Source organism: Struthio camelus, chromosome 4, assembly GCF_040807025.1.
Source record: "Struthio camelus isolate bStrCam1 chromosome 4, bStrCam1.hap1, whole genome shotgun sequence".
NCBI classification, from domain to species: domain Eukaryota; kingdom Metazoa; phylum Chordata; class Aves; order Struthioniformes; family Struthionidae; genus Struthio; species Struthio camelus.
The window spans coordinates 50,920,212-50,942,641 of record NC_090945.1 but is presented as its reverse complement, the minus strand read 5'-3'; the positions used below and the strand labels follow the sequence as shown (position 1 = coordinate 50,942,641).

The following is a 22,430-nucleotide window of genomic DNA, read 5'->3' as shown; positions in this document are numbered from 1 at the left end:
AGTGATGCAAGGTGAAGAGAATCAACTACCAAGGGACATTTACCACTTTCTAAGAAGAACAGGATAGACTCCATGCCCTGCATCTTGACATGCCCTCGAAAACCTGCTCAGAGCTAGAGGCATGCTGAAGGGAAATCCAGAGGAGCTTTGCCTGTTTGAGCTAAGCCCTGACTGGAACTTAAGGGAACAGCTAAACCTATCTTCACTTCTTCCCCTAAACCTACAACGGCAAGGTCAGTAAGAAGACAGACCTAGATTCTAGTCCCTCTTATGCATGTTAATATCACACTGCTTAAGTGGCACTGCTTTGACTTGCCGGAATCTTTGTGTCCGAACTTGAGGGGTGGAGCAGGCACCTGCTCTCCCGGCTTGAAGAAGGGACTACCTGCCAAGAAGCAAACACAGCCCCTCTTGTTTGCAAGTTTTATGCTTTTTACTCCAGTGTATAGGCAGCATCCCTAAACTGTCCACTTCTAAATGTAGCAAACCACCTACCACATCTAGGGACAGAGCTCATGATGAGCAAGACGAGAAACAGGTAAAAATGCCATCTAACACTGCAGGTGAGCTCTAGGCACCATCTCTGTGACACAGAGGAGAAATTCAGCTTGTACGGAACAGAAACCATGATATTTGGCTACAAAACATCACCTCTCCTCATCTTAATTTTCTTTTTTGTTTAAACAGAAACAGATAAACAACTTCCCCTCCTCCACCTTTTGTGCAGACTTGACCACTTAATAAACAAAAAACAACCCAGGACTTGGATTTATTTACACCAAAACAAATGCTTCTAGTAATATTGCACCTATGGCCTTACCCATCATTATTGCAGTAAAAGGACTTTTTTTATGATTATCTCTTTTTTCTTAATAGTAAAACTCTCTCTTGTGTAACATGTATTCTTAACACAAATTTCTGAAATACACTTTACCAAAAAAGTGCACAGTAGAAGTGATGTGGAGAATACCAGTGCCTAACTTTCATGTGAATACTTATATGCCACTGCTTCTGTATTTTAGCAGTAGCAGCTGCATGCACATTCTTGCACTTAGAATTCCTTCATCCTGAAGATTTAATGACACTAGACAAGAAACAGAAAATTCATATGAATTCCTTAACTCATCCTCTTCCTTGGTACCGTGCTGCAGGAAACATATTAATAATAGTTGCGGATGTTATTTGAATTTAGAGACATTACTATACAACTCACATCTAGTAATAACGATAACTAAAATCTTAGAATGGAAAGAGCAGAACATTAAGAATAACATGGACATATGAGTGAACGTAGTTACAACAGAGAAGGTGCCACGGAGAAGTACATGGGGGTATCAGAGGTATTTCATGCAGAGTTCACAGAGGTTTGAATCAAAGGTTGTGGATGATCTGTCAGAGGAAGTAAAAGAGGCAGGGAAAGGTTATAATTTTAGAGAATAAATGTGATTAAAAAAAAAAAGGGGGCAAACAAAAGGGAGGATCAGGAAAATGCATCTGTTACTTCCTCAGGGTGTTCTCATTAAATGGGATAACCCTAGAGAGATAACACAGACTCTGGAATTTCTGGACAGGCAAACATGCCAGAAATAGCAACACATGAGAAAGGCTGAAAGCTAGAGAGCTGGGGGAAATCTAGAACCCTCCTCCCTAGGCTGGAGGCCTGTATAACCCCGGACTGAATAAAATAATATGCTGAGACCCTCCGGACTGGGAGGCAGTGGCAATCAGAGAGTAGGCTGGGCTCCACATGAACATCCAACAAAGGGCAGAAACACGGAGAGCGATTTCAGTACTCTCCAAGACCACTGTTCCTTAGCTGATTGTGTGTGTCTTCAGCCCTGTAGTGGGGCTGCTCTGCCTGCTTGGATAACACTGCTCCTTTCACCTTACACTTTGCTTCACCACAATTTGTAGATGACCTCAAAGCCAAGCTCAGGAGCTTCTTCTTGCTGTGCATTGCAGGCTCCAACCTGCTTCCATGGAGATGCAACTGTTGTGCAGCGGCCACTCTCTCCTCCTCCTCTCACCTCTACATACACACCCTGACCGATCCAGGAGCTTACACATAAGTATCTCAACATTTGTCTAGGAGGACATGGTCTCCATCCCGATTTTACTTTGGGACTTTTTTTTTTTTTAACATACTGATTAAAAAAAATAGGAACTATACAAATAGATGAAAACACTCTCCTGGGAGTTTACAGAACAGTTAGGAAAAGAGATTGAAATGGATCTGCCAATGTTTTACACTAAGTTATGCAAATATGCACTGCAAACACGTGGTGAAAATAATCATACGTATTCTTCACTCAGTAAACCATAATGACTACAATGTGTTGGGTAAATGAGTCTCTAAACACTGGATGCACTGCAGTTACATTGATTAAGTCCTGTGAATACAGAATATGCAGACAAACACAAAGGAAAAAATAATTATCATGCTTGGGCAGCCATTGATGCTGCAAGTTACTTGTGTCAGCCTTTTCTCTAGAGTTGGAGACTAACACTTTTACCACTCCCACCAAAAATCCCTATGGTTCACTATCCCAGCTGGGATGATGGCAGATGGCGATCTTGGGAGGCCAGTAACACCAGCTAGCACTGGCTACAGGTTTTGTTCAGGTCTCTTTCAGGCACATTTGTATTTACAAAAGCAGAAATAGACTCAAACTCAAATTTGGCTTTCCTGCATGGTGGACAGGAGCACTCTGGCATCTGCTGTTTCTGTTTTAAATATTTCTTTATATTTAGTACTTATGTGAGTGCTTTAAATATGGCTATACATGGCATAACCTCAGCAAATGTATGCTTGACTGGCTTCCATTGCTCATATCCTAAGCTAAATGAGCACAAAGATCAAGGAGCTTATTTACACTAGGAAGTACTCAGTATCAAGCAATGACTATTAGAATGGATTGCTGACTTTAACATACACACTGTAAGTAAAAGAAGAACATGGAAAAAAAATTACAAAGCAAAACTGGCTCCCAAACTGCTGACAAGTAAATCTATTCTGCTGACAAGTAAATTTGCGTCTCACATTTCAGAACTTTCCTTTTCCTTCTGTGTTTATTTCCACTTTTCTCTCCCATTTATCCTATCCAACAATTTCCTTTTGCTACTACTTTCATTTTCCCTCTGGACGAGCTACCCCAAGGCTCCAATTCTGCTGTTGGTTCTTGGTTTCAAATTCGAAGCAAGGGGACAACGGCTGGGATTCTACCCCTGCACATGTAATAACCTGTGATACAAACATAGCACAGGAGGGCCTCAATTTATTCCACCTGATTTGGGGTGTATAATGGAATTGCACCAACTTAGATGCCCAAACCTCCCACATAAACACCGGAAAGAGAGATCCTCGCAGGAAGCAATTCATATTCACATAGCTGAAGAACATAAGGGTATTTTGCACTCTGTTTAGCCGCAAGGCTGGTGGGATTTCCACGTCAGATTGTGACAGGTTGATTAAGAAGTAAAATAAACACTCTTCTGTGTGGACTTTCACTAATACTCCTACAACCTGTAGAGAAGTTTAAAAACAAACAAACCAACCAACCAACAAACAAAACCCCACCACAGCGCAGGAAAGCTCTACTGTAGACAAAGACCTAAGGTAGAAGCAGGTCAAACTGTGTTCTTCACATAACAATTTGAAAGCAATTCAAAATTAGAGAAGTAAATATACTAACGAGAAACTAAAATGGCAGCAAGCTGAGGCCAGCTCTGTTCCAGCTGGAGCCACCGGCAAAAATTCTCCTGACTTTAACAGGAACAGACCAGGCCCGAAGGCCTACAACAAGTGAAAGGTGGTTCACTTCTTTTTCCTGTGTCCATTAACCATTTGACAGCTCCATACCTTTTCACATTTCTGAGCCAGAGAAGCAAAAGGCCAAGGTGGCTTCTTGTTCCTGTAAACAGTTCAATTATTCCAAGCTGAAAAGTCCAGGTAAGAAGATTTGCACACTTGACTGTGACTAGCCAGTAGTGACTGTCCACAGCATACAGGAAACTGCAGGCTAGCGAGATGCAACAACAGCTTGCGGAGGATAAGAAGGACACCAGGACCTTCATGCCTGCACAGTCTCCCTACACTTGCTGTAAAAGAACCATCTGTACCAGGCTCAGGTTTACAGCGGTTGTTCTAAGTCAAGCCCTTTTCTCAGTTACATCTGGAACTCTCCCTCATGATCTTAGTAATCTGATTCTTCGTTCATGTGGATAGATACCACCTGTGATTGACATTTCACGGATAACAAAGCATTTAAAACAGTCAGTGAACAAGATTTAGTACCCCTATTATACTGGAAGTAACAATGAGAGACAGAGCCAAAGCTGATAGCAACTCAGTGGTGAAATCAGGGAAAGATTTCCTGGCTTCCTCAAGACCTCTCTCTTCCTAGCAACCTGCCCACACCATGTCTGCATGAGACCTGCCCCACTGCACTCAGGCATCTCCTTGTGTTCTCCCATCCTCCCGCGAATAGGAGCAAGAGGGGGGAAAAAAAAGTAGTTTAGAGACTCTACCATTTAAAATACTGCATGACAGCAGTGGTGTTATTTAAGATTATGTAGTGCTTTAATAATTCAAGAGCAGAAACTGTCTGGACACTGAATCATCAGACATGTACATTTTCTGCATCTCAAGAGAGTCTGCCATGCCATCCACTGAGCCTCTAGACAGAAGATTGTCTTGTTTGCTGCTCACAAAGAACACTGACCTAAGGTGAACTCAGTTAATGCAAGACACATCTCTCAAGTGCTACATACATACCTCATGTATTTAAGAGTGAACATATACAAATATTTTTGAGGTGGAAGTCACAGGGGTTTGTTAGCTTTTAGAAAACTGTTAGTTGACTTCCAAAGTGACGTATTTCAATAGAGAGAACATTTTCTACACTGAAATTTGACACCTTAAAAAAAAAAGTAATTAACTACATTAAATAATTTTGGAAAAAAGAAAAAAAAAAGCTTTACTGAAACCAGCATAAACTAAGGTTGAATATTTTCTTCAGTCAGGTTCATTCTGATAAGAGGGTTTGGCTGCCAAATACAGGAAAAGAGGGTTACATCCATAGCTGTTATACTGGATTTGGAAGATCTGTATTTAGCGTATGGGACTTGAACCATGGTGAATAAATATTTAGGGCTGTAAAAACATCCTACGATTTAATTTTAAGTTAGAATAATGGGAGCATGTGTAGCGGAACGCTCTTGATTTTTTTAAAAACTGACAAATCACAAAGGAACAACAAGATGTGCTTTATCATTACAAACTTTTTCAATAAAATAAATCTATGAAAAATAAATCTGAAGTAGTATTTAAATGGTGTTAAATCTGTTAAAATGATTTTCTCCTGAGCTGCTGCTAAGGCTTAACAGGGGATAAAAGAAGTACTCTGATTGGCTCGTGAAATACTAGTTAAGGATGTGGAGTGGTTGCTATGTGATGTTATAAATAATTAGCATACCTTACTTCAGATAGAGCCGTGGCCCAGATTTATGCCTGCACAATGGCTCAGCAAACTAGAGGGCTAGACTGCAAGTGTAAGATCCTGCACTGAGGAAAGAGGTTTATTATTCTTAGGCAGTTTGAGAATGGCATCTGGGGGTCTTAGGAAATCTGTACGTGCCATGAAACTCGGTGAAGCATCTGTTCATTACAGCACAAACAACACGGACAGCCAAGCGTTGCTACAGGGTGAGGTACAGAGAGGTTATTTGACAATAACCGATACATCCACACCGGTAACGCTCTCCTCTCTCAGAGTGTCAGAACGTAAGCAGGGAAAATAAACTATCAACATATGGGAGGACATGAGATTTGAAAGTAGCCACGGAACACAAGGGCTCAAAAAGCCACAAGCTGATTTATATGAGAGTTTCGACAGACAAGTGGAAATAGAATGCAGCACAAAGAGAGGTTCTATTTATTGGAAAGATAAAAGATTTATGAATAATCATCATACTCATACTGAGAGAATATGCTTGTTTACTATGTTGACTGTGTTATGGCTGGGAGAGAAAGGCATTCCTCCAGAGAAGGGAAAAAAAAAACTGGACAAAGGATGGATTTTTTAAAGTTTTTTTATGAATTAGGAAATACAAGGCTCCCCTTTTCTTAATCTCGGATTTGAGTAAAACACAGTTTCACATCTAGAGGGGAAAAAAGGCAGCAAGAGACTGTGTGCTAACTTGCCTCAGGCTTCTTGTAAGCACAGTCTACAAAATAATCCAGCCTGTTGAATTATTTTTGATGCATGTTTTTGTCTAGCAGGACAGCACAAAACACCAAGCCAACTGATAACCATGTTCCCAGGAAACCTGAGGGATGCTACCAATAAATAATCATGCAACAATGTTTTCATTAAATACACTGACAGCATCACGGGAAAAATATTTGCAATCTACGGAACCCTTCTAGTGCATAGCAATACAGAAAACATAACTGGGAAATAATTACCAAAATGAATTAAACTAGAACTACAATTGTGAATTTTGCTTTCTTTACATTCCTTACAACATGTATAACTCTTTTTAAAACACGTAAAGAGTACTGGAAAAAAAAACCATAAACAAAGCCATAAATTGGGACAGAAAGCCAGCATTTACAAAATGTGCTTGCAGTAAATTTTTCTGAAATGCAATTATTAGATGCCAGACAGAACTGTTTACTTCAAACACAGCTCAGGATTTAGAATTATATTTTAAGATCTCAGAACTTAGTACCAGTTACAGTGAAAGCCAGGTACTCTTCAAGGCTTTTAAGAACCTCATGCTCTGAAATTTACAGCAAAAAAGTTCAAGACATCAAAACACAGCTACAATTAGGCTGCCTAGATGAGGCACACGCACCGTTAGTTTTCTTACTGAAGAATTTGTAATGGACTGTTTCTCACAGCTGTAACAGGTGGTACGTGAGAGAAGTCTGAGAGTTTCTTAACTACTTTACGGAAGTGTAAACTGAGGCACGGTTTGGTTAAACACATTGCCCACAATCACACGAAGCAAAAGTGGCAAAGCTGGGCTCTCCTGAGCAGTAAGCCTCTGCCCAATGCTTTTCTACACCACACTTTTACACTACTTACAGTTGCCTCTACAAGATCTATTTTGCCCGATTCACTAACTCCAGATGCAGACTGCCAGTAGGAAAGCGGCGTATTCATGAGGCTATCCTTAATACAGGCTTCCTTTTTTTGATGTTACAGTATCTTTAATCCAAGACATTTCGATTTCATCACTTGATAAATTCTGTGATAAATATTAGCAAATGCCAGCAAGAAAATCTTCTGAACAGAATACCATTCTTTATAAACACAGCAAGTATATCTCTGGCACTCCAAACCTGTCATTCATGGAGAGAGTTGTCAAGTTCAAATAAAATGATTTAAAGATTTTCAATTAATGGGTAGAAATAAAAGTAAAAAGTCAGAACTGTATCCAAGAAGGCTCTGAAAGCCTCTAGAAACTAGGCTAACAACTTCCATTCAGCTTAAATAAAAGCCCCCCCGAAGCAGAGACAGCATTAGTATTAGATTCTTTATTATTACATCTCACCATACCAGTTCTGACAGTCTGTCTACATGGTATGAAGGAAAGACAGAGTGTGTGGGAAACCTTCTCTCTAAGATAAGAGTTCTCTACACTGAGACCTCCATGAGATTATCTCTATGGAGAGTGAACGATGACATCTGAAGTGACTGAAGTCAACACAGCTCTTTTTAGTTAGCTTAAAATCACCTTGGAATAAGTCTGCTCTGGCTATGACACAGGCTTTTTGCTCTCTGTAAGTACTAAAGAAATTCAATGCTTTTGACTATGGTGCTAAAGAATGTATTTTGTGAGAAATATCACAGACAAGTTTGTTCTGATATCCTGAAAAATATTCTGTTCTGTTCTTTTATTTGAAAAAAAAAATAAGTCTGTGGTTTAGTACCTCAAGACATTTTTCAACATTTACCTGATGTCAGGAATTGACCTTGTAAAGCATATCTCATGCAAATAGCCTTATCAAAGAAAATTTGATTTGCTGTACATAAGGGAATAGAAAACAGGGAAAAGGTTATAAAACTAGCACCTTAAGGCCTCCTTTCACTTTTGGGTAGCATCTCAGGATTAATCAACATCCTCATCCAGAACAGTGAAGAAAAACAGACTACCAAATACCAACATTTCCTCTTTTAAAGCAGCCAAAAAGATGAGCAACCCCTTGGTTTTGGAGCAGATGAGCCCATTTCATCAATGCTCTATTAACATACAGTTACCTGGGAAGCAAGTTGTGAGGTGCTCCATTAATGCTTCTTGCGTGACTTGTTTTCGGGCAGAGTTCATTGCCGAGATGGCCAGGCAAAGGATTTCCCCAAGTGGAATAAACTGTGACTGACTGATGGGAGACATGCTGATTGGTGATACATCACCTGTAGAGAGACAACAGACACGCAATGAAGCATTTTGTTTAAAAACATTGCTCACAGAACCACCACGCATAGATACAAGCAGGAGATGAGGCACATAGCTCTGTACTTTCTATGGTGTTCTTGGGATAAAACTCTTACAATGAGCACTATCCAGCAGCTTATTTCAAAGCTCAGACAGACATGGTGAACTCTAGAAAACTAAAAATATATTACAACACAGACATGATTTCTCAGAGGGTGCAGTAGATGGATTCGCAAAAATGCCTCCAAATTGGCATTTATGGCTGTAAAATCTCATGCTTGAACGTCCTCCAGTTACAGAGGTAATTGTACAAACAAAAGCGTTATACATATTTTTCTGACAGATTATTTCTTAAAAGTAAAAAAAAAAAGTCACCAAACACGCACAGACAAAATATGTTAAAATGTTAATGAATTACATTTTTATTCGGCTGATGGAGCACAACACACACTCTTTAGAGGCACGAAAGTATCAAACGACTAAAGACTGATATCTTGAGTAGGTCTCTCCCGGATCTACATATTTCATGTCTTTGCTCTGATGACCTTTTATTGATGGTTTAATGGTTTGAGGATACCCTCAAAATTAATTTTGCTGTAACTTTACCCAAATCATTTTTTCTCATGTTATCTTTAAAAATATTTCATCGACTCAGACTTTAAAAAGCAGTGAAAGATCTTTAAAATGGAAGCTATAGGACAAATGATAATTTGGTAAAAATAGCATGTCTGCACACATATATATCTGTATTTTTACAGATTTCATATAAGTGCAGAAACGTTTTTAGATACTGTTCTGCACTCCTGATGATTTCCAATACAGGAAAGCAGCAGGCTGAGAGACTTCCTCTGCCACAGTCAGAACAGTAGCAGACAGAACAAGGGGTGTCAGGCTACAAACTGTTTTCTGGCCACCAGCCAGACAATAGCCAGGGATTAAATTTTACTCAAGTGGTGTTGAAATCTCAAAAACATCACTGTATTTCTGCTGCCACTGAGCATACTTTGTGGTCAAATCAGGAATCAAATTGCTGGGAGTAAGTTCAAACTCAAACTTTTCTCCTCAATTTGGAGGATTAATACTGGCCCTATTAATTCTAGGTTCTCACTACATCTACTGAGCAGGAACTGCAGTCTCAGAAAGTTAGTATCAAAATGCATTTAATCTTGCATTATACCCAGCACTCCCACCAGTCTTTTTTTTTCTAAAAACAAATTGTTTAACTGTTTCAGTTAAGACTTATGAGCAATATTTTTCAACAGACCAGCTGTACAATCTGTTGTGCAGCAGTGATACACATTACCCGAGATACAATAATGATCTAAACTGGGCATTTGTACTATGCTCCTCCTGACAGCTTCTGCTTCCTCAGACCTGCCTAGCAAGATGCTGCTCTCCCACCGCAGCTTTTCACCAGCTTCAGCAGTGCACCCTCAGACCCTCCTCGCTCCTGGCTGACCGCAGGCACACGACAACAGCCCTAAAATATCATCTTTTCTGCACATTCTTTATTCATACACGCCTGAGAAGTTGCTCCCCATGTGTGCTATACAGACGAACAACGGCAATCACAAAGACCGTGGACAGCTCACAAGGAAATGAGGTAACTTCCACGTGGCTCAAGGGCTAACACTGTTTGTCCAATATCCCTCATCGTTTGCAAACGGAGAGAGAAGAACGTTATACCACTGTTTATAAACAGTTGTACCTGTTGTCAGATTAAATATGTTCACAGGCATTCGGGGGTAAAACCTCTATAATCAGCAAGACAGGTAAGTTTACCATCTTTGATCAGCAGTATTCACAAAAAAAAGTTGTAGAGCAGGAGTTTCTTTAATGATTGGTTTCATGTCTAAAAAGCATCCGAATGATGACAGAATTATGCAGATTTAGCTAAGCAGTTTGACAAATTACTGTCCCTCCCATAGAGGTTATCTCTGCCAGGGGTGTCCTTGTGATTACTACTAAGTTTGATTCAGAGCAAAGTGAAACAGATTGGCATAAATCACCTCCAGCAGAGGCTTCACCTGATCAGGTTCACTGGGCACTGAAACGGGCTAGCATTGCTCCCTAGGTAGCTTTAAAGGCATCCAGGTAAAAGGCTGAACTGTTTTATCTGGATCATCAAAACTAGGGCTGGCAATTCCTTAAACCGAAGCACCACGATACGAGCATCCCCATGCATATTCCCGGGGTGCGCACACACAGTCCCACGCACACACGTACTAGGCCAGGAGAGCTGGAGAAAGACACCTTTCCTTTCCTTCATCCAGAACGACTCATTGCACAGCTAACCAGAAGGATCTTCAGGAAGTGACACGTGGGCCTTAACACAGGAATCGGCTTCCTGAAGAGGGAAAGGGACTCGAGGAGGGTTAGCCATGAAGCCCAACAAGGGCAGCTCACCCCTGCCGTTTGCCATGCAGCCACCCAAGGGCCCCAGAGGGACACCCAGCGCAGGGACTCAAACCTGCTCACCCTGGAGCAGCCCTTCCCTCTCTCCTGACCACAAAGAGTCTGCACAACCTGGTTTTGGGGATCACCCCTGTGGTTGTCACGTGTTAACTTAGGCAGCCTAAAGAAATTAGCAAGTTTTGCCGGATCTTAGTAACCTTGTACTTTGCACATTTTTTCTTTTCCAGGCAGGCCTCCAGTATTGAACGGCTTTTCTAGGCTAGCAGGCAGAAAACGTCCAGTCTCCACATCTGGCCACTGCCAGTTGGGTTCTTGTTGTCAACCAAAACAAGATGAGATTTTCAATTGAGCTAGTATTTATACTTCACACAACTCGCCAATATAAAACATACACTGAGTATCAGTTACTTAATGTTAACACAAGCTCTAGCAAAGCATGCTAGAGTTACAGCATGCCACAGGAACGTACATCCTGCTTGCAAATATTTGGGAACTTAACAACCATTTAATTAACTATAAATAAGACTACAATTGTCTATAAAATTGTAATTAAAAGGCTTTGAATGCAAAAACCAATGGACAACACATGCTGGTTTATGTGAGAGCCTTCCTTTCCATCTGGTATGGGACTATTGCCATCCAAGGATTATTATTTTCCACTGAAAATTTTTCAACCTTCTTTATAATGACGAGGCAATTCTTGTTTCACCTTTGTTGCCGCCAGAATTAATTCCAGAGGTAGCTAGACCTGCAGTTGCCAGTAAACTGGCTGCTGGAGATAACTGGTGACTCTAGTTTAAAAAGGCTAGCACATCTGTAAACCTTTCAGTAGGCCTAGTGATAGAAAGCCAAACCCCCTTCACTTAGGGAGGCTTTAATTTGCCAAGTTTTATCTCAAATATCCCTGGGCTCCGGGAAATTACAAGTACTCTGTGATTACAGTTATGTGAACAAACTTCTTTGATACACAACAACAGAAAATATCTTGGGTTCATAATTTAATATATTAACATCAATTATGTGCAAAAATATCGTTTAGCCTCTTGAACAGAAGATTTAATATAACTTCTTTAGGAAATATCTATTTAAAAAACAAAATCAAGTAAAAAGTAAAAGCTTTTCCTAATTTTCTTTTTTCTTTTTTCTTGGGGGGGGGGGGGGGGGGGACCACATCACTGACACAAAAGATCCAGCATATGGCTCCTGTTAGATCTGACTGATGCTTGTCTCAAGCAGCTTTCTTCTGAAATCAAATTACTATCCTTGACTTTCATATGTTTATGTTCCCAATTAAATGAAAACGGGAGTTAAGAAAGTGGTTTTCACCAGCTGACTGTTTGTTTTGTTTAAATACTATACAATATATATATATTTCAACTCTGTTTCTGCAGTGTCTTTCTAGATTTTTCTCCACAGATTTTTTTCCTTAAAGTTTTTATACTTTTTTAAAATGATATCTAATTTTTAAAAAAGTCTAAGCACATAAGCAATGAATGGGATCTTTCCTCATTACTCCCCATAAATGGGGATTTATAGTGCTACCTTGAGGGAAAAAATAATTATTATTACTTAAACAAAAGATTATGTAACAAACAAAACAAATGCTTCTCTCTTTTTCAGTCGATTTCAAAGCACTTAGGAAAACTGGGTAACCATGACTATCCTTAACATATAGCTGAGAAAGTAAGAGAGTAACAGAGTTGGGAGGGAAAATTCACATATCCTCAACCCATACCAGCAAGAACATGTCCTATGCCAGTATGTTCAGTATTTCTAGTCTCTGAAACTCTAGGTACCACATCACTACCATCCTGGAAAAAAATTAGGTTCTGCATCACATATCGGCAATTAAACTTCCAACTAAATACCAATGACCGAATTTTTGTTAGCGATTCTGCTGCCGGAAAGAAGTGACCTGGAAGTCAAAATCCCTGTCTCAGGAAGTTTGTGGGAAGATTGTTTTAAAAACCACCTTTTGACTTATAAATGGAACCAATTCAGTAGAGCTGTTGAGAAGGAAAATTAAGGAAATTACAACTACTTTCACAGCATCTCCTCTCAGTGCTTCAATGCACAGCCACGCTTCACTAGAATTTTTGCACATTATTTCCTTGAACGTGGGGAAGAGATCCTCCGATTACGCTCTGCGTCCTGTGAAATACAAGAAGCCAAAACTCAGCTTCTCTTCTCCATCCTGCTACTCAGCACCTTTTTAACCTTTTGTCTGCTACAAATCAAGCCAAACTTTAAATACGATTTTCAGCCTGGTTTCCAAAGGAAACAAGGCTTGTACAATCACAGCTTCTGTATATGCTTCTGTCTTTCTTTTCCTCATCCTAGATTAACTTCTGAAACTCCTCACTTAATCTGACTGAGAGTAGAGATCTCAAGGATACAAAGTTGTTCCGAGTTTTGAGAAAACAGGCATCCAGACAGACTAAAGCAGACCTATTAATCCTTCTACTGAGAGAAGAGACCAGAGAGGTTGCGTATCTCTAGACAACAGAGAGCCTATAACAACAAGTGTTTGCTGTGCATGCTCCAACCGCAGGGAGCTTAGGGCACTATCACACCTAGTAGACATGAGAGAATCCAGTAAAAAAAACACTAGTTAAAGGGAATCAGGCTTCACTATAAATAATAAACTATGTTATTAATCAGGAAACATCAAACTATACTACAGTAACTTCATGGCACCTCATGATTACAGTGGTGGGTTGCAGCAGAAATCCCCTACATACGTTTTCATGACAGCAGCCTCTTATATGCAACATAAAACTATGATTTCACTCTGGGAAGAACTACAAGCAGCTTGTTCTGTGCAATGAAGAAAGCTCCTTTTCAAACAAATGATAACTAACAAAACCAAAATTACCGGTAAGGGGCAAAAAGAGGCTCTTCAACATAGAATATTTTATTTTCTTCAAGAAAAGCTAAATGAAAAACACCCACAAGTAACGGCACATTTTCAGATTGACTTAAAGAACAGGCAGATGTTGAAGAAGTTACATGTCTGGCCCAGGTTGCACATTGCCCCCCTTTTCCCCCAGCATGACTGAATCATCCAAATCACAGAACACTTGCATAGCAAACAAAACCTTGCAGAAGCGAATACACAACAATGATATATAATCACCGCTGCCAGTCAGACAATGTTTTCATCTGATTAAAAAATCAGCAAGAATATGCAGATTTCTGTGGTATTGCCCAGATCACTCTGAAATACCTTGGCTCTACATGAGCATACTAATGGAAAAAAGAATATGTTTCACTGGCCAAATCTGAAATAAAGAAAATGAGAAAGCGTGTTGCTTGCATAGTTCCAGCCGAGCACAATTTTCACCGGTGGCTAAACCCTCCTTTTACACCTTGCTTCCTGGCACGTTTTACAAATAAAGCTGTGAGTTCTGTTTACTGGACTACTACATGTATCAGAAGACTGATAACCTCAAAAACAAAATACATTAAAGATTTTGACCATTTATTCACATTATGATAAAGATCCCTTTCATTATAAAATAAAACAACAATCTCCATACCTCTAATCAGTTTTGCAGAGTAATAGCATAGCCTGCAAAGGCTTGAGAAGTACAGTAACACACACTGTCTTACTAACAAGCTGTTTCTGCACCTCTGAAAAAGTATGCACAACAAAACATACCTTCCCCTGCAGCTACAGGCCACGAATACTAGAAGATTGCAACCTGGTAATGTGACCACTCCAATTCTAACCAGCCCAAAGAAAACACAGCAATCTTAATAACGATCAATCATATGACAAACACTTGCCTCTGAAAAAAGCTCTGGACCTTTGCCAGTAATTGACTTTACTCCAGTCGTGTAAATTGATATTTTTAATCATTAGGACCCAGCTAAAAACATGACCTCCAGATACCACACACTAAGTGCCTTTAACTTTTGGAAACAGGTGCTAGACTGCCCACAGGCACCAGATTTGTCTTACATGCACTCATCCTGTGTATTTCCTGTGATATTTATTTCCTTTCCTTTGTTTATGTCCTGCAGCCAGCCGCCTCCTGATCCAAAGTGATATCCCAGCACGACTATGATAATAACAATTTCTGCTGGAGCATGGAACTTTCCCAGAGAGGATTCAGTTGAGGAGATTTTGACGGCGTTTCTTATCCTGGGAGGTGGGAGGGTAGGATTGTGTTTTTTTAATATATTGTGTGCTTTAAAATGTTTTTCCTCCAAAATATTTTTCAAACATATATTTTAATAAATGTCAATGTTTACAACCCTGGCACACAATATGTTAAAAAAGAGGGACTTACCTGAACCCCTAGGGTCTGGTTCCATGCTCCAGTACAGTATCCAGAGTATCTGTGATGTAACAACAGTGTGCATACTGGGGCTTTATATCACTGTGGATGCTGGCTGGCTGCAGCAGAGAGCAGTGCCACAGGACCTGAAAGAAGAAAAAACAAAGCACGCTTTTAGGCAATAATATGCTGAACGTCCACCTCTTAAAGCAGGAAATAGGGGCTTCCAGAAAACAGAAGATAAAGCAGTAACTATGCAGATCCTCTGTAAGGCATTCTACTTTATACTTAAATCTCACACAAGCAAGAGAAATAAATGGTTAAGAAATGAAAGGGAAGGTGGAGGCAGAGAATCTAAAGGGCACTGCAAATCTAACTCCCACACAGTGTTTTGAAAACATCTCTCTCCTTTTGCCCTATTTTCACAGAACGGCTGGAATCACAGTCTAATACCACCCCGTATTTTGAAGGCACTCACAGTCTTAGCAAAGCACCTCTCCACTGCAATGCCTCAGGATTCTGCAGTGTCACTCCTCTTCTGCCTGGTTCTCTGCAAAGTGAAGTCATAGGAATGGCTCAGCCAACCTGACTTCTCACTACCCTGCCCAGAATCCTTTGTGAACTGAAATGAGTCATCGCTCTGAGAAAATCTACAGTGCTATGTTCCAGGTTTCTCCGTACGTCTGCGCTGGCTTCTTTGTCTTTGAAACGGAGTGCCTCTGCTTCTGGAACGGTGCCCAGCTGCATTGTACAGGACAACAAGCCAGTCTCCTCATTAAGTGGACAAGAAAGCTATTTACATGCATTAGCAAAGATAAGTTAAAGCTTCAATCTCTAGCCAAGAGAAAAAATTTACCCCTAATATATCTTCTTGATTTAATATACAACCCCCCCCCACACTCAAAAGCAAATGCACACATGTGCACACGCACACACAGTCACAGAGCAACAATTTCTTAAATTATTCTACACAACACTTACCAGTTTTTACTCTACTGATCAAGAAAAAAGATTTACTCTCCTTTGTCAATCCCAAAGAAAGCTGCAGACCTGCACACAATAGACAGCCCTACTATGCACTGGATCAAAGTTGTGCTGCTGCAAACTGTTTATCAAAAAATTAAAAGCAGTGGACAAGTTCTTGCAAGCTCATTTTTCACCATCTCATTCACTACTTGGGCTCACAACAAAGTGAGCCCTGAAATCATGCCAGGCAGAAAATGTCAAACTGCTCCAAGTGCCGAGAGCCAGCGGAGCTGCTTCAGCTTCTGCAGCTACTGACAAAGAAGGTAATGTTCAGAACGAGGTCACTGTGTCAAGATCTCACTCTCAGCGCTGGATTTCTGTTTGCTCGGTGAGTATACTGTAAGTTAAAGCGTCAGAAAAAACACTGAATAAAAGGTAGGAATAGTGTGCATCAAGAGACATAAGGAGAAGGCTGTGTTTTGGAGAAACGTCTTTAGTTGTTTAGCAATTTTCTTCCAAGAGAAAGAAAGATTTAGAATTGCCTTTACTGCAAAAAAAATTGATTTCTAGTCATGATCTGTCAGAAAGAGAAGACTGATAGTCAGAAGGGGAGGGATAAACAAAAAAAGGAGTGCTGACGTGGAGTTTTACTTTACCGGCTGTTCTAAGCACTCTGAAATATTTTGCAGTATAGGAGGCATATAGACCCATGAAATCCTGTGACATCGTATTTCAGGACTCATCTATGCCGTAGAATACCTAGTTATCTTAGGCTCAGGACTTTGAACAAGGAGTTGAATACAACAGTAGTCATCGCGCCAAGCTTTCAGACCTAGCTTTACAACTACCGCAGCACTGAAAGAGTCAAACCCAGCCAACTAAAGGTCTATGCAAGCGCTTCAAGAGGACAAATACCTCAATTACACAACTAACACAGACAACACTTTTGCTTCCTGGTCTATGCCAATATAGCAAAGCCATGCTGTAACCAGGCTAATTTACAATTGTAAGGTAAACTGAGTGCTTTGCTACACCTGTAGTCATACAGTAGCCAAGACCTCAGCAGTAAAGTTGGGGTTTTGCTCTATGCACACTGTCATCAATTTCTGCATTCCCCAGAAGGCCTCATTCCAAGAAATCTTCCTTCACCTTTAGGAGAGTTTTGCCCACCCAAGGGCTGCAGGATCAGCAGCAAAGCTTCTAATGACTCCAACTTGGCATTTGAAATGTTGAGGTCCCCCAGGATCCTCCTGCGGAAACTTTGTTTGTCTGCTAAGCCCACACCTACTTTATAGCAATGAAACTGATTCCAAGAAGAAAAACTTCTGGGAGCTTAAAAGAGAAGCGCAGCAGGTACCTGCTGCAATAAAAGAAAGTGAGCGCTCCAATCTGCTTTTCCTTTGCACCAGACAGCATTCATGCAAAGCCAAATAGCTGGGCTTATGCATGCAGTAATGTTTTTGCACACATGCACAAGTTCTCATAACATCATGCCATTATTACCAAAGCTAAAATACAGAGAGAAGAAAGAAAAAGCTAAAATCAGAACCCGAATGCTCTTCTCTAACAAATTTCTGTTGCATTTGAATTTGGATTATTTATTCAGGATCAGCTTGCTTACTCTGAACAGACCAACACAACTCCAAGCTCTTTGAATCACAGAATTCCTCTCGTTAGTGTGAAGCATTAAATATATCTAGAATATACTGAGTGTGCATATGTGTCATAGCATGCATTTATTCAAATTCCTCATTTCAGAAGAGAAATATTATATAGCCCTTTAATCAGTATTAAGAAAGAAGTGCCAGATACCTCAAGCACAACAGAGAGTAAAGGGGCAAGGAAAGAACAGCATCAGAAAAGTCTAAATGAGAATGTTTAAAAGCGCTGAAGTTGATGATAAACCAGCCCCGCCATCACCGACGATGTCAGTGCAGTGTGACTGCAGAGAAGGAAGGCCCAGCCAAAATATGGCCTGCACCTCCAAATCAAAGCAGTTACTCAGTTCCTCTAACCCACATCTCTCCTTCTCCCCTACTAGATGACAGAAGTTTGTACTTAAGCAAGAGCTGCCCTACTGACAGTATACGGCATGAATATGCCATATATATGGCATAACTCTCTGCATAACTCCGTGTGTGTCTGCGCACCCAAACACAGCGGTAGGGAATACGGTGCAGCCTGACACCAATCTCTGCCATAGGCTGCAAAAGCGGACAAGGTAGCGAGCCCCTGCTCTGGCTTCCCCCCCAACACGGTGTTAGAGTCTAATGAAGTCTCCTCTGTCGAACTCTGCAATAGCCTGCGTACGCCCCTGAGCCCGCCTGGGCCACAGCCCTGGGATTCCCCATCCTTCACCTCGGCCCCGCCACCATCACCAGAGGGAAACTCAGAGGAGAAAAGGAAGAAGCTAGAATGAGGGGCATAAAAAAGGTTAAAAATCGCCGCCAAGCAGGAATGAGATAATTCAGACTAGTCTATATCACTTTCAGTGGATCCTGAATTTTGGAGGCTGGAATCAGCCATGAGGACTCAGCGTTCGGAGTCTCAAGCTGAAAAGACTTTGGCTCTTCCTCACAGGTCATCTATCACTGTTCACTTCTACAAGAACCAACCTGGGAACACAACCCACGATCGCAGAAGAAACCAGACTAAGAAACATCAGAAATACACAAACTCATGCTTGTATTTCTTTAGGAACTCTCTTCATACTAAACATTTTGAAATATTAGTCCTCTGCTAATAATGAGTTAACTGGCAGTATGCTAATAAACTCCACTTGGCTTACCTGAACAAATCTCTTAGTTGTTTAAGAACTCACTTAAGAAAACACAAGAGAGAACTTGATCAGGGTATTAAATGCAGCAATATCCCAACAAGTAATGCCCACCTGCTTTTGTGCTAATGTTGTCCAGGAGTTTAATTACTCTTTTTTTTCCCTCCTGCTGCTGACACATTGATGTATTTGCAGAGAACATGCTTCCTTCAGATCTCATTTTGCTAGCTTGAAAGAAGTACGTTCTTTTCGTGTCCTAAGTTTCTCTCTCTTGTTCCTTTAATCTTTCTAGGACACTTTCCTATGTTTATGCTAACTTATAAAATTTTTCTTAAAAAAAGGATTAACCAGGATTCTGCTCCACATTCTAGTGCTCTAGGTAACATCTTACCTGTGTCAGGTACAAGGAAATTTAAATTTCTATACTTTTATTGGAAATACCCTGCCTCATATATAATAAGAATGAAAATTGCCTTTTTCACAGTTGTGCCACATTGGTCACTCACAGTCACCCTACAATTGAATAATACTTTCCAAATAGCTTCTCTCTGTTGTTTGCAACTGATTAATTTGAATAAAAAATACCTGCTGAGTTTGACTCCCAAGAACATAACCTTGCCCATTATAATTTAACAGTTTACTTTGTTGATATCATTCTGGATCTCTGACCACCCAACTCTTCTGAACTGGTATTCATTTTTTAAGCACCTGCAATTTACCACACACTGACAAGAGTCACAGAAACTAAAATGAAAAACAGGCAATACTTTAAATCTTACCTAACACAGGACAAAAAGAAACCCCAGTGCCACACTTGCTAATACAACAGCTCAGAAAACAGCATTTGAATGAACCTGCTGGTCTTAACAGCAAAAATAAAACACCCCAAAAAACACCCAAACAAACAAAAAAACCCCCACACAACTATCTTTTCAGATAGGATAACAGAGGCTCCTTTAAACTGCAGCTCACTGGAAAACATGAGATATTTTCAATCCCACAGAAGAATTTTCTAACAGACTCTGCAGACATGACTGGGGGGGGGGTGAGGGGCGAATTTTACACAGAAACCTGTTACTGTTAATTAAATTAATGTTGAAACAACATTGTCACTAGCCTGCTCGTTTTCTAGCAGCAAATAATAAATGCAAGGAAAGATGGAAGCATTAAAAAAAAAAAATCAGACACTAGAGAAGATTACGCAAGAGAGACAGGGAGCATGTGAGAAACAATAGAAAAAAACAACGACATCTCTGAACGTTTTCTTTTGGGGTGGAAAATTTTATAAAAGACAAGAAAAATATCCCTTCGTAAACACTCTCGAAAGCACGAAACACGACTGTTGAAACGGAACAAACAGCCTATCTTAGCCACACGCTCTTCACTATCCAAGCTACCTCCTCTGCAGTTCAGCCAGAATACATTTTCAGTGTGGCTGGGGATGCTGCAGCAAACGCACAAGCAAGAGAGGCAGCAGCTAAAATTGCTGAAAGGTGAGGAGTGACCTGGAGTGATTAACGATACAACCCAATGACATAGTGGGCCCGCTCTCAATTGTACTGATTGCTGTAACCATGGAAGAATTTTCATCTCAAAGATGATATTGCAGCAGTTACAGCTTTTCAAACAAATAGTGATGACTGGTGGCTAACTTCAGTTTAAAATAAGAGCCTGCAACATTGAGCGCAAGTCCCAAGGTACTGCGGCAGCCTTTAACAGCCCAGTTTTTCCTGGCTAGGAGAGAACTGATGAAAAGGCCAGGCATGGAGTCAATTAAAATAGTGCCAAAGTGTTTTTAAAAAGAAAAGGTTAGACACTCCAAAGACTTAGCAGTTGAGAGTTTACTGGGTCGTTCCTTTTCCCTGTGGTAGAAAGCACAGTTTTCATTATGGCTGAAATAGATTCAAGAAGAAAGCGCAAGAGATACTTTAATGCTCAGGAAATCAACGCATCTGGCAGCCCAACACATGAAGCAGCTACGCGAGGACGTCCTGCCCCCGTGTTCTGCCTAAAGGATGCAGTGGCCTCTGCTTCCCACAATGTCTCACAACGCATTCCAATTCCTTCCTCGGGTCTGCCCCACACGGGGATCAGCTGCGAGGCTGGGAACAGAGCAAATGCCACCGCAGAACAGCTCAACAGCTCACCTCATCTTCTGGCTCCCTGATGCCGGTCAAGCCTCTTAGAGGAAGAACTAGAAAATGAACAGCGCACACGGCCAGTGGTGAACACGGCTTCTTAAAAGGAAACGTCCTCATTCTAGACAGAGGACATTCCCTTTTCCGAGATCTTCAAGGACTGGCACACTTTTGTGGTTCATCCAAGTAGTATAAGTAAATGTAGCAATCAAAAACTGCTCCCCAGAGTAAACGACAGTACCTGGAACCAGCAGTTCCCACAGTTTAACTGCTGTCTAGATTAAATGCATTTCTTCCTGCCTATTTCATGTGTTTTTTGTAGCTTAATTTTATTGAGCACTCATTTTATTATAGGAAACAGTAAACCTTCAACAGGCATTTTATTATTACTGTAACAGTAACAAATCCTTCTCTCCTGCTCTTCTCTTTCTAAAACTAAGTTTCAGAAATCTGAAAACCTCCCTGCACACAAGCTCCAGAACTGAACAAGGCATTCAAAACAACAAAGAAATTACCAATTTTGTAGACCTACATGACTTCTTACATATCTCCTAATTTACACAGCAGTGTTTACAGTTGTGATTACCACCACCCATTTGTGTAACATGCTCACCATTCCGACCCCAGAGACGTGCAGACCGTATTCCTAGAAAAGCACAGAAGCTAATACATTTGAGGTTGATTTTCTTCAGTGCTCATTGCATTGACTTACACTATGTTTCTGACATCACCACTTTGCAAAATTACTCGGCTGTTTTACTCAGCTGTTGCTACTGCTTTCTGCAGTCCTTCTTAGCAGTCTTAATGAACCTAAGCAACTGTGATCTGACAGGCAGGGTTACCACTTCATTATCCTTTCCATCTTCTAATATAACTATTAAAAAACAAATGATTGGTATTGACCCTTGCTGCACAGACTACAGCTAACCCTTTCCACTGACAAGAACTGGTCTTTCTTCTTCTCTGTATTCTGAACTGGGCTTGACAAGACCTTTCTCTTGGACTTTCGCCGAGCAATACTGCATTTATAAAGCACTAGCTTGGAAGAGTCCATGTGCTCCCCAAATGCTGCTGTGACACAGTTCTGCGAAAGATGAGAGTGCAGAAAAATAGTCGTGTCTTTGCCCTCCTGCTCAGTCTGGAAAGACCTAAGTTAGGATATGGACTAGATTCCTGAGATGCTGCTGATGATCTCAGTTTACACTGAACTAAAAAAAAAGGCTAGGAAAAGAAGAGATTTGGGGTGATTTCTTAAATCACAAGTTTGGTAAATACCCACTGGGTATTGGGAGAAAAAAATCACACATAACAAGATTTTGAGATCAAAGCATAAGGGATGTATAAATCCAAGCTCTGAATAAGTACATTTTACGCCACAGCATTTTCTTAACACACTTTAAATCAACAAAA

At 40.5% G+C, this 22,430-nt stretch overlaps 1 protein-coding gene across 8 annotated transcripts in view; it reads right to left on the bottom strand.

The window, feature by feature from the left end:
- Positions 1 to 22,430, bottom strand: part of STOX2 (storkhead box 2) — a 156,729-nt gene that overhangs the window by 15,142 nt on the left and 119,157 nt on the right. For 5 of the 8 annotated variants that reach the window (XM_068942586.1, XM_068942589.1, XM_068942590.1 and 2 more), the window contains one exon: positions 8,268 to 8,420. In XM_068942586.1, coding sequence (XP_068798687.1) covers positions 8,268 to 8,420 — 153 coding nt within the window. Of the gene's footprint in view, positions 1 to 8,267; positions 8,421 to 15,152; positions 15,287 to 15,618; positions 15,738 to 22,430 lie in introns of those variants that run through there. The other 3 variants (XM_068942588.1, XM_068942587.1, XM_009676647.2) reach the window with 3 other exon arrangements.